Here is a 13,810-nt window from a genome sequence, read left to right on the forward strand (position 1 = left end):
AAGATACCTAAAAGATGATAAAAAATACTGTTCAAAATAATGTAATGTAATTTAATTTATTGAGAGAGGCAGTAGAACTGTTTCCTTAGTAATAATAATAATAATAATAATAATAATAATAATAATAATAATAATAATAATAATAATAATAATAATAATAATAATAATAATAATAATAATAATAATAATAATAATAATAAAATAATAATAATAATAATAATAATAATAATAATAATAATAATCAAATAATAATAATAATAATAATAATAATAACACTTGGAAACTTACGTGGAATTAGGATGATAAATTTAGAATTCTATAAACGTACATCTTCAACATCCGTAAATTCATTGATAATACGTTCATTGGGTTGAAATGGTGACGCTGGTCTTGATTCAAGTTGTATACTCTCTTCAGTAACATTAGGATTGAATTTAGATGCCAAACTGTTCAATAAATTCTCTTGTATAGCGTCGTTGCCATTACAGAGTCTTTCACTTCTGTAAGGTTCTGTTGTCCCAGACATAAAATTTGTTGTTGAGAATCTTGAAATACAGGGCAATACCTAAGTAGACAAAATTCAATACCGCTAATTAGACGAGTGGTTCATTAGGTAGTTGTAATTATATATATATATTAGGGTGGGCCAAAAAAAACTTTTAATTTTTTTTTTTTTTAGCTACTACAAAAATATCGTCCAAGATGACGAAAAAAAAATTCTGGTAAAGTTTTAGCCCTTAATATTAATATTAAGAGGTGACTCATTGTGATTTTTAATTTCCCATTTAAATAACATGAGAATTTTTATTGTTTTTTGTTTGGATTTTTGATGCACTCGAACGAATAAATTTCTCGTAAAAATCAATACATATTCTTGTAGGAAATTTAACGATCTACAAAAAAGGTGAGATATGATTTTTTGCTAAATTTACTCGTTTAAAAGTTATTCGAGGTTAAAGTCCAACCTCAAATAGTTGAGGATAACCTATACAATTTCTTATACTCTATCACAAAATAATGACTCAAAAACATAAAATATCTCAGTTTTCGTAACTCTTATCGAGTGTTTTTTGATGAAACAATCAAATTTTTACAAAATATCGATAATCGTAAGAAAAATCGATATTTTTATACTAAATTAAAAAAAAATTAACTCGGAACTGTACTTTAGCTGAGTAATGACTTGAAAAAATTAATCATTCCCTGAAAAATTAATAAGTGCTTTATTTGCACTTGACTATTAGGTGATGTAAAATGTTAAGAATCATGTTTCAATAGTTTTTCAATTGTAATAAAACTGTTTACTTTATAATTTGCCATTTTTTTATTCCAAAATGAAACTAAATTTTTTTTGTTACAGTTGGGAAATTTTTGCCTGTGATTTTTAACTACTTGCAATAAATTTTGCAACTGTTCTTCATTTTTGGTCAGACATTTGATATACTCTTCTATTAATGCAACTCCTATTTCTGCTATTGATTTACCTACTGATTTCATGAACAAAAATGTTGAATTCTGGACACAGGATGAGAGCTATCAAGAGAATTATTAAAACGTCATTAAAACGTCTCAGCGTTATCAATGGTGTAGCTGAGAGGGTAGTTGCATTAATAGACGAGTATAATAAATGTCTGACCAAAAATAAAGAACAGTTGCAAAAATTTCCCAATTGTAAAAAAAAAAAATTAGGAAAACGGTTGACCCTGAAGGCCATCCCTGCAACTTCCCGCCAATTCTATACCTAAGGCTTGAAATTACACTTATGACGTCTTGAGCTCTCCGAGCTCAAAAAAATAGCTTTTGTATGCTTTTGAGCTCTTCAAGCTCAAAAGTTTGATAGGAGTTTGATAAAACACTATTTTTTGAATTTTCAAATCGCAATAACTTTTGAATGAATGAACCGATTATTACGCGGTTGGTGGCATTCGACGCAGTTTTTTAAGCTTCATGAAGAATCTTCAAGTTCAAATTGGTAGAACAAAAAACTTCGGAGTAATTCCAAAAAAACACTTTTTTCGGTTTTCTTTCGTCAACGATAACTCACGAACGAATTAACCGATTTTGACCGGACTGGTGGCGATCGACGTGGTTTTTTGATGTTAAGAGCTGATTAGTTTTTTGAATTGATCGGTAAAGCCGTTTAAAAGTTATTCCAAAGAAACCACTTTTGAAAAAAATTTTTTTTTTAGTTTTTTTGCGATTTCTCAAAATCTACTGGTCTGAATTGGTACAAATTGTATTCAAAATCTAAGTTTGGTCAAGCCCTTTTGAATGACACCAACCGCAATTAAATCGGCCCAGCCGTTCAAAAGTTATGAGAGGTTTACACACACACACACACACACACACACACATACACACACACACACACACATCCATACATACAGACATACAGACAACATCGCGGGAATAGTCAGGGAAGCTTCCTAGGACCTCAAAACGTCAAGATCTGATGAAAACTCGATTTTCGGAAAACGGGGTGAAAACAGTAACTTCCCGATTTTTGAAAATTTTCAATTTTCTTAGCGGGAAGTTAAAAATTTAGTTTCATTTTTAGAATAAAAAAATGGTAAGTTATAAAATAAATAGTTTTATTACAGTTAAAAAATTATTGAAACATGATTTTTAATATTTTACATTACCTAATAGTCAAGTGCAAATAAAGCACTTATTAATTTTTTTTAATTAGGTATAAAAATATCGATTTTTCTTACGATTATCGATATTTTGTAAAAATTTGATTGTTTCATTAAAAAACACTCGATAAGAGTTACGAAAACTGAGATATTTTATGTTTTTGAGTCATTATTTTGTGATAGAGTATAAGAAATTGTATAGGTTATCCTCAACTATTTGAGGTTGGACTTTAACCTCGAATAACTTTTAAACGAGTAAACTTAACAAAAAATCATATCAGACTTTTTTTGTAGATCGTTAAATTTCCTACAAGAATATGTATTGATTTTTACGAGAAATTTATTCGTTCGAGTGCATCAAAAATCCAATCAAAAAACAATAAAAATTCTCATGTTATTTAAATGGGAAATCAAAAATCACAATGAGTCACCTCTTAATATTAATATTAAGGGCTAAAACTTTACCAGAATTTTTTTTTCGTCATCTTGGACGATATTTTCGTAGTAGCTAAAAAAAAAAAAAAAATTAAAAGTTTTTTTTGGCCCACCCTAATATATATATATATATTAGAGTGCTTCAAAAAAACTTTTTAATTTTTTTTTTTAACTCTTACACTCTCAAATGTTTCTATTTGATATAAAAAAATCCTCACCAAACATGAGCCCTATAGCTCAACTCTAAGGGGTCGCTAGTTTTATTTTAGTTTCCCATTTAATTAACATCGGAAGAATTATTTTTTGTTGTAAATTGAATTTACACATAATTTACGCAATTTTTTACAAAAAACGATTTTATATTCTTAAAGTAGAGTCTTTGAGCTTTACAAAACTGTAAGACAAAGTATGATTATCGCTACAAAAAGACTAGTTACAGCCATTTAAAAATGACTAAATTTCGAAATTTAAAGAAATAGTTGGCAATTGGGTCATTCCATGTCAAATCGACAAATAGTTGGAATCGATCTCTTTCGATTTGGACAAATTTTGGTCAGAAGTTTTTGTTTATCATAAAACGAAGTTCTGCTAAAGGAAAAACAGTAAAAAAATTTTTTTCAAAAGATATGCAAAGTCAAAATTTCGCAATTTTTTCAGTTTTTCAATTTTGTTATTGTAATATCTCGAACGCTATTAGATATAGGAACGGCCTTTTGTTTGTTCAAAAGGGGACACTTAGTGTTATTGAAAAAAAAATATTTTGGAGAATAATTTTCAAAAATGCCAAATTTGTCAAATTTTGAATTTTTGAAAATCGTTAAAAATGACGATCAAAGTTAAAATTTTAGCTCAATTTTTTTGTGTAATACATTGTACTCATCTTAAAAGATTCTGAAATTTTTAGAAGGGTGTTTTTTTTTTAAATATCAATTTTTGAATTTCAAAAAAAAATTTTTTTTTGTTTTTTGCAACTCTCAAATAAGGTAAAGTTACATGGTATATATATACATTCCTTTCTCAATCCTTTCCTACCAATATCCTGTTACGTGAATGTGGAACGCTTCACGTAATAATTACCGTAACTCCTATTCTTTCCCGTTTCACAGCATTATTTATTTATATTTGTAAAAATGTAGGATATATATATATGTGTATCTTCAAGAAGAATATCGATACTGCCATTCTAATACATCGTATCCCACAAAATTTGACATATTGATTTTTTTTTGAAAAATAGAATCAAAACAATATTATGCAAGTCATATTAAAAATTTAAAGCTCAAATAGTTTAATAACTATTTTTAAATAAATATTTTCATCCGTTGAATTCCATTTAATCCTTTATTAAGAAGTTGATGTGACATTTTCATTGTTGTCGCTTTTCGTTGCTACGGTGACCACTTTGTCAACAGTTACCATGGCAACGATTACTATAGCAACGATTACCATAGCAACGGATATATATTAATCTTAGGACCATTTTTGGCCACTTGACATTTTATTTTATTTATACAAACAAATCCAACAACTTACATTTTAGTTAATTTGTAAAAAATTGAACTATTCAAGTAGAATTGTTATAGAATTTATGAATTAGTAGATTTATACGAATTGAATTCATAAACTCTTGCGCTTATAGAAATATTTAGGTATACAATAATTTAAAAATAAAGTGGCCAAAAAAGGTACACTGGCCACAAACGGTACTTCTACCCTATTGAATAGTTAAATTGTTGATAGTAAATATTTTGACAGAAGCGCGCAATGCGCGCTCGATTTTCTAGTCAATGTTAAAAATAAACTGTTTTTACCGTCTACTGTAAAATTTTCTAAATGTGGGATACGACGTATTAGAATGACAGTATCGGATGTACAAAAAAAATCAATATTTTAAAGAGTATCAATTTCTTACCTTTTTAAACTCCTTACGGAAATTGTCATTAAGCCAAGCGTAAAGAAATGGATTGTAACATGTACTAGACATCGCAATACAGTGAACCATGAAGAAACACAAATAATAATAAGACCAATGTGATGAAAAATCGTAAATATCATCCAAAATATTATTAATGTTGAGCGGCATCCAGCAGACACCAAAAATAGTCACCATGGCTATTAACATGCGGTTAGTGCGTTTTTTTCTTTCTCTGTCAGCTTCTTCACGTTTACTTGTTTTAAATCCTGGTTTTGATTTAGCACGATCATTTAGTTTAATGGACACACAAATATAGCAGAAAGCTATCAAGAAAAATGGTATAACAAATTGAAAAATACAAGTTATTGAGCTAAATAACAGACGAAAATTATCTGTAGGCCAATTTTCTTCACAATATTGATATTTTTCAAGGCCCATATAGATACCATACGGAAGAGTGAGTACTAATGCTACTATCCATATAATTATTATTATTCCTTTGCATGTCATTACTTGCATACGCGGTCGGAAAGGATAAATAATAACTAAATATCTATCAATTGCAATACTCGTCAAAGTCAATGTACTTATATAAATGCTTACACCTTGAGCATAGGGTAACAAATGGCACAAACTTTCACCAAACACCCAACCACCCAAAAATGTGTACAACGGTGTTAATGGTACTGCTAACATACACAGTAATATGTCACTCACTGCCAAATTTGTAATAAATAAATTAGTAACTGTTTGCATATCTTGATTGCGCGCTACAACATAACACACTAAAATATTACCGAAAACTCCCAGAATGAAAATTAATGAATATAAAAAATAAAATATTAATTTTATATACAAACTCGTTGTAAATTCTTCACCATATTGTGTAACACTATTGTTTAATAAAATATTGTTATATATATTAAAATTATTATTGTTATGAAAGTTTGTTAAATTTAATAATAATAAGGTCGGCGTGATGTTCATTTTGAGTTGGTTCATTCATTTGCTGTTGAATCCGACGGATTTATTTTTAAGCAGCTCGTTTCGAAGGTAAAAATTGTATAATAAAAATAAAAATAAAAGAAAAACAAATACGACAGTCAGAGTTTTATACTCTTTTATAAATTGATGAGTTGCGCATATTTAATCTCCGTTATTTGAATAAATACATGTTTATTAATTCTTCTGCTATTCCTTTGGATGTTATAATACTTAAGCTCATTTTGTCAAAATTACAGAGAATAAAGGATTGGATTATTATTTTTATTGCTACTTTTTTCTTCACCCTCAGATTCCTTTGATTTCAATAAAGAGCAACGAGAATTTTAGCTGTAAAAAGCTTTTTCGTACTTTTAATCTACCAACATATTTTATTTCATAAAGTTTCGCGGTTTTTTATTTATTTTATTTTTTTATGTTCGAAAAAAAGTGTAATACATTTATAAAAACTTACAACGAAAAAATGGCAACATATATTTTTAAACGATGAAATATTATTTTTGTTTATTTTTATTTTTTGGCTGGCTTTGAGTAAGTTTTTAAAGCTCATGAATGTGATAGTCACGCGTAATACCGCCCACCTGTTGAAGTTGTGAGCTTTCTCTTGCCTTTACGCTTTTCACTGACTTCCTACGATCTGTTTTCTTCTCTCGAGATTTTATGTTGCTTTTAGCTTTCAGTTACTTTTAGTTTTAGTTGTTCTACTAAATAAACTTTGAAAACAGAAACTTCCACTTGAAGGCAAATTAAGTTACTCGAATTAAGGAAACTTCAAGAGAAAACAATCCCATTGTGTCTTAGTTTTTAATTTTTTGTTCACTTAGTTTTATTTGTTTATATTTTTTTTATTTTAATTAAATTATTTACAGCCACTGATTTACCACAAAATGGTTATTTTTTTAAAAATTAATTAGTGTATTACTATTTAAATAATTGATATTATTTGATTTTATTAAATAAAATATATTAGTTAATTTTTCTATCTCGATAATAAATAGAGATCGTTATAATGATTATAAAGGTCGGATGTAAGAGCGAATCGCGTCGATTTCGGGTCGCGACTGAGACAAGTATTATAAATTTCTGGACGTCGAAGCTCACGAGCTTGCGGCATTTCGCGCAAGCGTAACAAAATAAGTAACGCAGCAAGAGTGTGAAATCGAAAACAAAATTCATTTTTAAGATTAACTGTCAATTAACTCAAAATAGATCAATTTATTAATAATGTTCTTTCAGTATCAATAAATAAATTAAGTAATAAATGTTATCATTAATTTAAAAACTTTAGACGTGAGTTTTTTACTTACTACTAAAATACTATAAAGTAAACACGATTTTTAGTATTTTATACAAATACAAATATTCGATGTTTAAGATTTAATTTAAGTTTATTGCAAAGCTTTAAACTTAGTAAATATTAAGAAAATAAATATCTAGTAACGTTTATGTTGAGTTTAAATATTTTTTCCTTTACTTTTAATTCTACTTTCCTACTTTTCTAGAAAAATAGTTTAAATAACTAGCAGTTTTACTTAATAACACCAAAATAAAAAATAAATTAAGTATCTGTAAAACAATTTTTTTTTTATTGTAACAGAAATTAATGATAGAAATAAATATTTAAAAGAATTAATATAAACGAAAATGTTCATAAAGTAATCATTTAGTGTTTTTTTCATTAAAAAAAATGTAAGCATTTAAAAAAATTTAAACATGAATGTAAATAATCAACTTCAAAAATTTATTTTAATCATTTTCATTTACTAATTATTCTTAATTCACTTACATCGGTTAATGTTACATTAAAATTATTATCACTCGTTACTTTAATTAATAAACACTACAATTAATTTATTTTTGTATAATAATAACTTTTCTCAAATTTTATCATTTATCTGTACATTACAATTAACCGATGAACACTCTTAATAAACCGCTATTCCGCATTTTAATCTTAGTCATTAATATTTTAAAATTTACAATTGTTAAATATTATCATTCATATATTTATAATTATTCGATTTGATTAAAATTTTCATTTTCAATCAATATATTTATTATTTAATTGATTGTAAATTCTAGGACGTTGAACCATGTCACAAGTTCGAATCACTTCATCATTAATATGTATTATTCACTTACAAATCATACATTCTTCCACACGCTAAACAATGAAAAATTCAATTTTGATCAGCATTAAAAGGGCACTCAATTTCATAATAATAATATTTAGAATTATTATTTTTTTTTTATTTTATTAACAATTTTCTACTAATATATTATAATTATAATTATAATTAATCGTTTTTAATATACAAGCCGGTTTAATTTTATAACCATAAGACGTTTTGCTATTTACATGATCAATGATGCCAAAAATAGTTAGCATAATTTATTACTATAAATAATAGTAAATCTTAATTTATAATTCAAACTTGTTAATAAAATAACTTCGTTATGTGAATATAAAAAAAAATACGTTATTTATAATCCAATTATCGTTAAGCATGTGTATATGCTTAAACATATATATATAAAAACAACCACTATAAACTACAAAAATTATATTTAATACATAACTATGACTTTTAATAATAATCCACGCGATATTATATTTATATTATTTTCATTCATAGTTAATTATGATATTAAATATTTTCGTGATATATTAAACGTAATATTATACATTAGTATTTGTATTTAAAATCAGATATATATATATATATATATATATGTATGTATGTACATATATAGATACTATTATATTATACACATATATTTCTCGTGGCTTTTATCTCTCTATTCTCTAACTCAAAGTTTAACTTTATACTTGAAACTTTCCATTTATCCTTGAGTGGATACAATACAACTTCCAGAATTATCTTTGCTATAGATTTAAACAAAATATTTCCTATGACAAATATTTTACGAAATAAAGTTATTACACTGATATTTTATCTATCATTATTTTGCTTACAATATCCTTAGATTTTTATTTATAATACACAACCCGTTGATCTATCAATATTCAATAATTCGACATGCAAAATACTATTACAACTAATAATAGCAATAATATAAATAATGATTTGTTTAATTAAAAAAAAAAATTATAATAATCCTGCTGAATATTATGCAATTTAAAGAAGTACAATAAAGCAAGTTATATATTTGTATATTATTTGTACTAATCAGTTTCATCAATAGATCGTTAAATTGTTATATTAACGATATTTAATTATTTATTAAAATCAATAATTAATTGATGCACACAAATTTTTGAGAAGATATATAAGTCAATATGAGATGGAAATATAAAAATGAATTGTTTTTAAGTTTAAAAGAATGATAATAAATAATTATATTCATACATAACTAAATAGCCAGAGTTTCTTTGATGAGTTTTTTCATAGTATTACCCATGGTTGTGCTCGGCGGACCAGAAGTTGTAAAAGATAATTTAAATAAATAAGGCTGAACATCTGGGTATGAGGTATCAAAAATGAGATCTAACTCTGCTTGATTCGGCATTTTCGGTAAATAATCATGACGATTCATAACTTCAGTAATATACAGTATTTTATCTGTCAATAAATCACCAACTTTTTCCCGACATATTTGTCTCTCGTGTTCGGTCGCTAATTTAATAAGCTCTAATCTAACAGTCCATACTTCCCATGGTATACACTCCGGTTGAAAAGGCCAACGATTTTTTTTCTTTTGAAAAAATTCCAATGATATTTGTCCAGAACCAGGACTATCTGTTGATCTCAACGCCTCGGAGAAACCAGATATTTCTCTCTTTAATGTTTGGTCCAGATGCACAGAAGAACAACAAACATAAGTAAAATCAATAAAATCACAATCAACATCTTGATAGCCAAGGGTGCCTACTGAATAACTTCCTTCTTGTTTATATTTGAATTTGCCAAGACTACGATGAAATAACACACTGTGAAATATACTTGCAACGGCTTCATCAACTTGACGACCCTCCATGCTTAGTTCAAACAACTGAGTTCTTGCGTTCATACTGCACCCTGTAATTATATTATAAAAAATAATCTATTAATTTTATTGGTATCAAAATTATATTTAAATATTATATATAATTAATTACAGCAATAAATAAAAATTAATTAAATAAACCTAACCTAATAAAAATTAAAAACGAGTGTACACAAGTAAGAAGCCTTCAATTTGCTTACTCATTGCTCCATCCCCTGTATATATTACATACTACTTACCTCAATATATCTCAACTTAAATTCTAAACAAGTACCTTGTTCTTACAATGTTTACGTCATCATTTTTGTCGTCAAATGCATTTACAGCACTGAGATTAGACTTAACAAGATTAATTAATTTATTCTCTCATGTCTTATGTTTTATGTCATTTTATCTTATTTATTTCATTTTAGAGTATTCAAACCAATGAACTATTATCATTTAGTTTTATGTAAACTAATTTTAGTATGTCTGTCTATAAAAATTAATTATCTCTGTCAATGAATAAAAAATGAATAATAGAGCCAGTACAAAGATATCAAGCCAATAGTTACAAAAATATTAACAACTAATGGTCAATGTATTTATGTACAGCAATTGAGTATGAATTATTAATATGAATATAAATGAGTATTGAAGAATGTAAAAAACTGACCTTAGTGTCCCTTTGGCCACACGTAGAACATTAACCTTAACGCTTCATAAAATAATATATCATGCGTTGTTCCTCTGGATCCTTTTATTGTTTTGAAGAAAAGTTAGGTCAGTTACTCGTTACTTTAATATTGAATATCATCGCTGACCTGCTTCTGATAGCTTTCCCCATCGATTTGTCTCTTTTATTTTATTATTTTACTGATCACACATTCACGTTGAAGCTTTTGTTATTGTTGTTGTTATTATTATGATTATTTTTATTATTGGTGTAATTATTATTATTTCTAGAACTGTTGTGGTTATTATTATTCGTTGGCTTACGGTGTTATATACTTTTGTGGATTAATTAACAGTTATTTTTAATGGATTACTTAAATTATTACTACAAAATTTCATCATCTTGAGTATTATTGTTATAACAATAGAACACACTGGTTTTTAAATGTTAACTAATAATAATTGTCGACAAATGGTGAACAAAAAAAAACTTCGAACCTTACTCACCAATCCAATCTGCTTTACAATGTTTCGTTTAGTTTCTTTGACACGCATTTGTCGGTAAACAACAGCTGAGCGCGCATCGCATCAGCCATTTTGAATTTTATACTTAGTTTTTTTTACTTATTACTAGGGTTTCAGTCGATAAAACAGTTTTAAATGAACTTTTTTTTTTTTAGTTGATTTTTAGTAAAACAAAAACATTGAAAATACTTTTTAAATATTTTTTCCAAGCGTTTTATAACAAAAAAAATGATGACAATTGTCAATTATATTTTAAAATTTTATTTAAATGCTACAAATACAACAGTATAAATAATATTTCATTCATAACAATATCATAGATATGGAGCTCCATTAATTTTTGCAAATAAATTTTATGTGAAAAAGAAGTTTTTGAATGATACTAAAATTAAGATAATACTTAAGTTAGCCGACGTTTTTAATTTTTTTTTTTTTTTTTTTGATGATTAAATTAGAACAAAAAAATATTTTTAAAAAATTGCACTTAGTTTTTTTACAAATGAAAAAATTTTTTTTTTTTTGTAATCATTTTCTTTATTAAAAAAAAATCTTAAAAATTTTTAAATGTCGGCTAACTTAGTTAAGAGATATTTGATCATTTTTAGAATTTTTTTAACAAATAACTATAGCAAGGAAAATTAATCTAAAAAATTCCATAACTAAAAGCTCTAAAAAATTATAAATGCAATTTTTTTTTAAATAATTTTCATGACCTAGTCTATTTTTCAAACAATATCAAACAATTTTCAAGTATCGGCTGATTTCAGTATCGTATTTTTGATAATAAATAATAATACAACTTTTTATTATCCAGTACTTTAATTTTTTTTTTTTATAATAAAGAGAAAAGCTATTCAGTTACTAATATGAATGCGGATAAGCGATATCAGCAAATTGTTGGCATGCCTCATCAATTTGTGGAAACGAATACTCGAAACCATACTCAAGTACTCGTTTAGGTATTACTTTTTGACCGTCTGTCATGATCTAAAAGAAAAAAAATGCAGTCATAAATCTCAAAATCTTTTCATCATTATAACTAGGTATCTAATAAAATAAAAAAACTGTGTATAGTTTATTCATAATCGAGATATTTACTCTGGCTCGCTCTGAACTAAAAATAAGATTAACTGCGAATTCTGGTAATGGAATAAACGCCGGTCTCCACATTGCTCGGCCAAAAGCTTTAGCAAATTCTTTATTCGTTATGATCTGAAATATCAAATATTTAAAATTCATTAATAAAAATTTGTAATAAGTAATAAGTAACATTATAAAATACCTGAGGTGAAACGCCATTCAAAATACCCTTGACTTTTTCTTCTTCAATTGCAAAACGAAATAAGTCAACTAAATCACTTATATGAATCCAAGGCATGATTTGTTTTCCACTGCCAATAGGGCCACCGAGGCCTAGGAAAAAAGGGATTATTACTTGTTGAATCATACCACCATATCTTCCCAACACTACACCAGATCTTATTGTGATCTGTCGACATGACGAATTCGGAGAAAGTTCCGCAGCTTTTTCCCAAGCATGTGTCAATTCTGCAAATAAAATTCTACAAGTAGATACATTAAATAAAATTAAAAATAAAATACAAACGATAATAATCTATAAGTATTCATATATTCACCTGATAAATAATCATACGGCTCACATTTATCATACTCATTGTATTCTTTATTATCATCAGGTTTATAATACGCGACTCCAGATATTGTGAGAAATGATTTAACATCAGATTTTTTATTGACAGCATTCGCTAGTAATTTTGTTGTTCGGACTCGGCTATTCCATACTTCATTTTTAAATTCTTCATTCCATCGTTTCATTGGATCTAAAATATTTTGTCCAGAAACATTAATTACGTCTGTTGTATCTTCAGGCAATCCTTTTATCGATAAAGTTTCCTAAAAAATCATTATTTATTTTTATTTAAAAATCAATAAAATCAATGACACTGAAATTAGCAGGCACTCGACGAGTTTTTTATTTTTCTTGAATAATAAACAAGGTGCAAAAAATTATTTTAAAAAATTTCATTTGTAATTTTTAAAGGCTCTGAAATATGATATTTTTTAAATAATTTTTTTTTTGATAAATTAATTTGTTAATAAATTCTTAAAAATTATTAGATGTCTTTCAATTTCAGTATCATTAAAATCGAGAAATAGTAGTCACATTTAGAAAAAAATAATTTTTCAAAATTTAAATTTCCAAGTATCCAAATGTTTAAAAATATGACTACCATACAATTATCATTATTTGTTTTTAATAAAATTCACCCATGAAATATATTCAGGACCCCTTGTGTTTTGGGATATAATAGAAACAGTATGGCCTTCATTTCTGAGCGAATATGCAAGTGCTCTTCCAATGAAACCGGTACCACCACCTGAAATATTTTTAAAAAATTACATAACAATTTGTTTTATTTTGATAAATGTGTAAATAAATAATACACACAATAATTAATAATTACTATATTTTTAAGTAACTTACCAATAATCACGTGCCTCATCATGGTTTATTATCAAAATTACAAAAGACGAATGAATAATTATACAATGACAACAACCGATTGCTATTTACTCCATAAATTTTATAAACAATTTTTTTTTTTTTTTCAAT

The 13,810-nt window shown here is 26.4% G+C and overlaps 3 protein-coding genes across 6 annotated transcripts; all 3 read right to left on the minus strand.

The window, feature by feature from the left end:
* Positions 1–288: 288 nt before the first annotated feature.
* Positions 289–6,411, minus strand: LOC123263245 (prolactin-releasing peptide receptor-like). Its single transcript, XM_044725847.1, has 2 exons — positions 4,984–6,411; positions 289–565 (listed from the first exon to the last, which is right to left on the minus strand). The coding sequence occupies exons 1-2, from the start codon at positions 5,986–5,988 to the stop codon at positions 317–319; spliced, it is 1,254 nt and encodes a 417-aa protein (XP_044581782.1). The 5' UTR covers positions 5,989–6,411; the 3' UTR covers positions 289–316.
* Positions 6,412–8,025: 1,614 nt separating this feature from the next.
* On the minus strand, positions 8,026–11,231 carry LOC123263736 (autophagy-related protein 101). Of its 4 annotated transcripts, XM_044726700.1 has the most exons (3): positions 10,652–11,095; positions 10,271–10,471; positions 8,026–10,028 (listed from the first exon to the last, which is right to left on the minus strand). In XM_044726700.1, the coding sequence occupies exon 3, from the start codon at positions 10,018–10,020 to the stop codon at positions 9,364–9,366; it is 657 nt and encodes a 218-aa protein (XP_044582635.1). In that variant the 5' UTR covers positions 10,021–10,028; positions 10,271–10,471; positions 10,652–11,095; the 3' UTR covers positions 8,026–9,363. The 4 variants fall into 4 exon arrangements, with proteins under 4 accessions (XP_044582635.1, XP_044582637.1, XP_044582633.1 ...); XM_044726702.1 differs by lacking the exons at positions 10,271–10,471; positions 10,652–11,095 and adding an exon at positions 11,158–11,231; XM_044726698.1 differs by lacking the exon at positions 10,271–10,471.
* Positions 11,232–11,910: 679 nt separating this feature from the next.
* On the minus strand, positions 11,911–13,793 carry LOC123263735 (epimerase family protein SDR39U1). Its single transcript, XM_044726697.1, has 6 exons — positions 13,682–13,793; positions 13,465–13,574; positions 12,813–13,089; positions 12,458–12,723; positions 12,274–12,387; positions 11,911–12,162 (listed from the first exon to the last, which is right to left on the minus strand). The coding sequence occupies exons 1-6, from the start codon at positions 13,701–13,703 to the stop codon at positions 12,037–12,039; spliced, it is 915 nt and encodes a 304-aa protein (XP_044582632.1). The 5' UTR covers positions 13,704–13,793; the 3' UTR covers positions 11,911–12,036.
* Between the last annotated feature and the right edge of the window lie 17 nt (positions 13,794–13,810).

Source organism: Cotesia glomerata, linkage group LG4 (genome assembly GCF_020080835.1).
Source record: "Cotesia glomerata isolate CgM1 linkage group LG4, MPM_Cglom_v2.3, whole genome shotgun sequence".
In the NCBI taxonomy this organism is placed as follows: Eukaryota; Metazoa; Arthropoda; class Insecta; order Hymenoptera; family Braconidae; genus Cotesia; species Cotesia glomerata.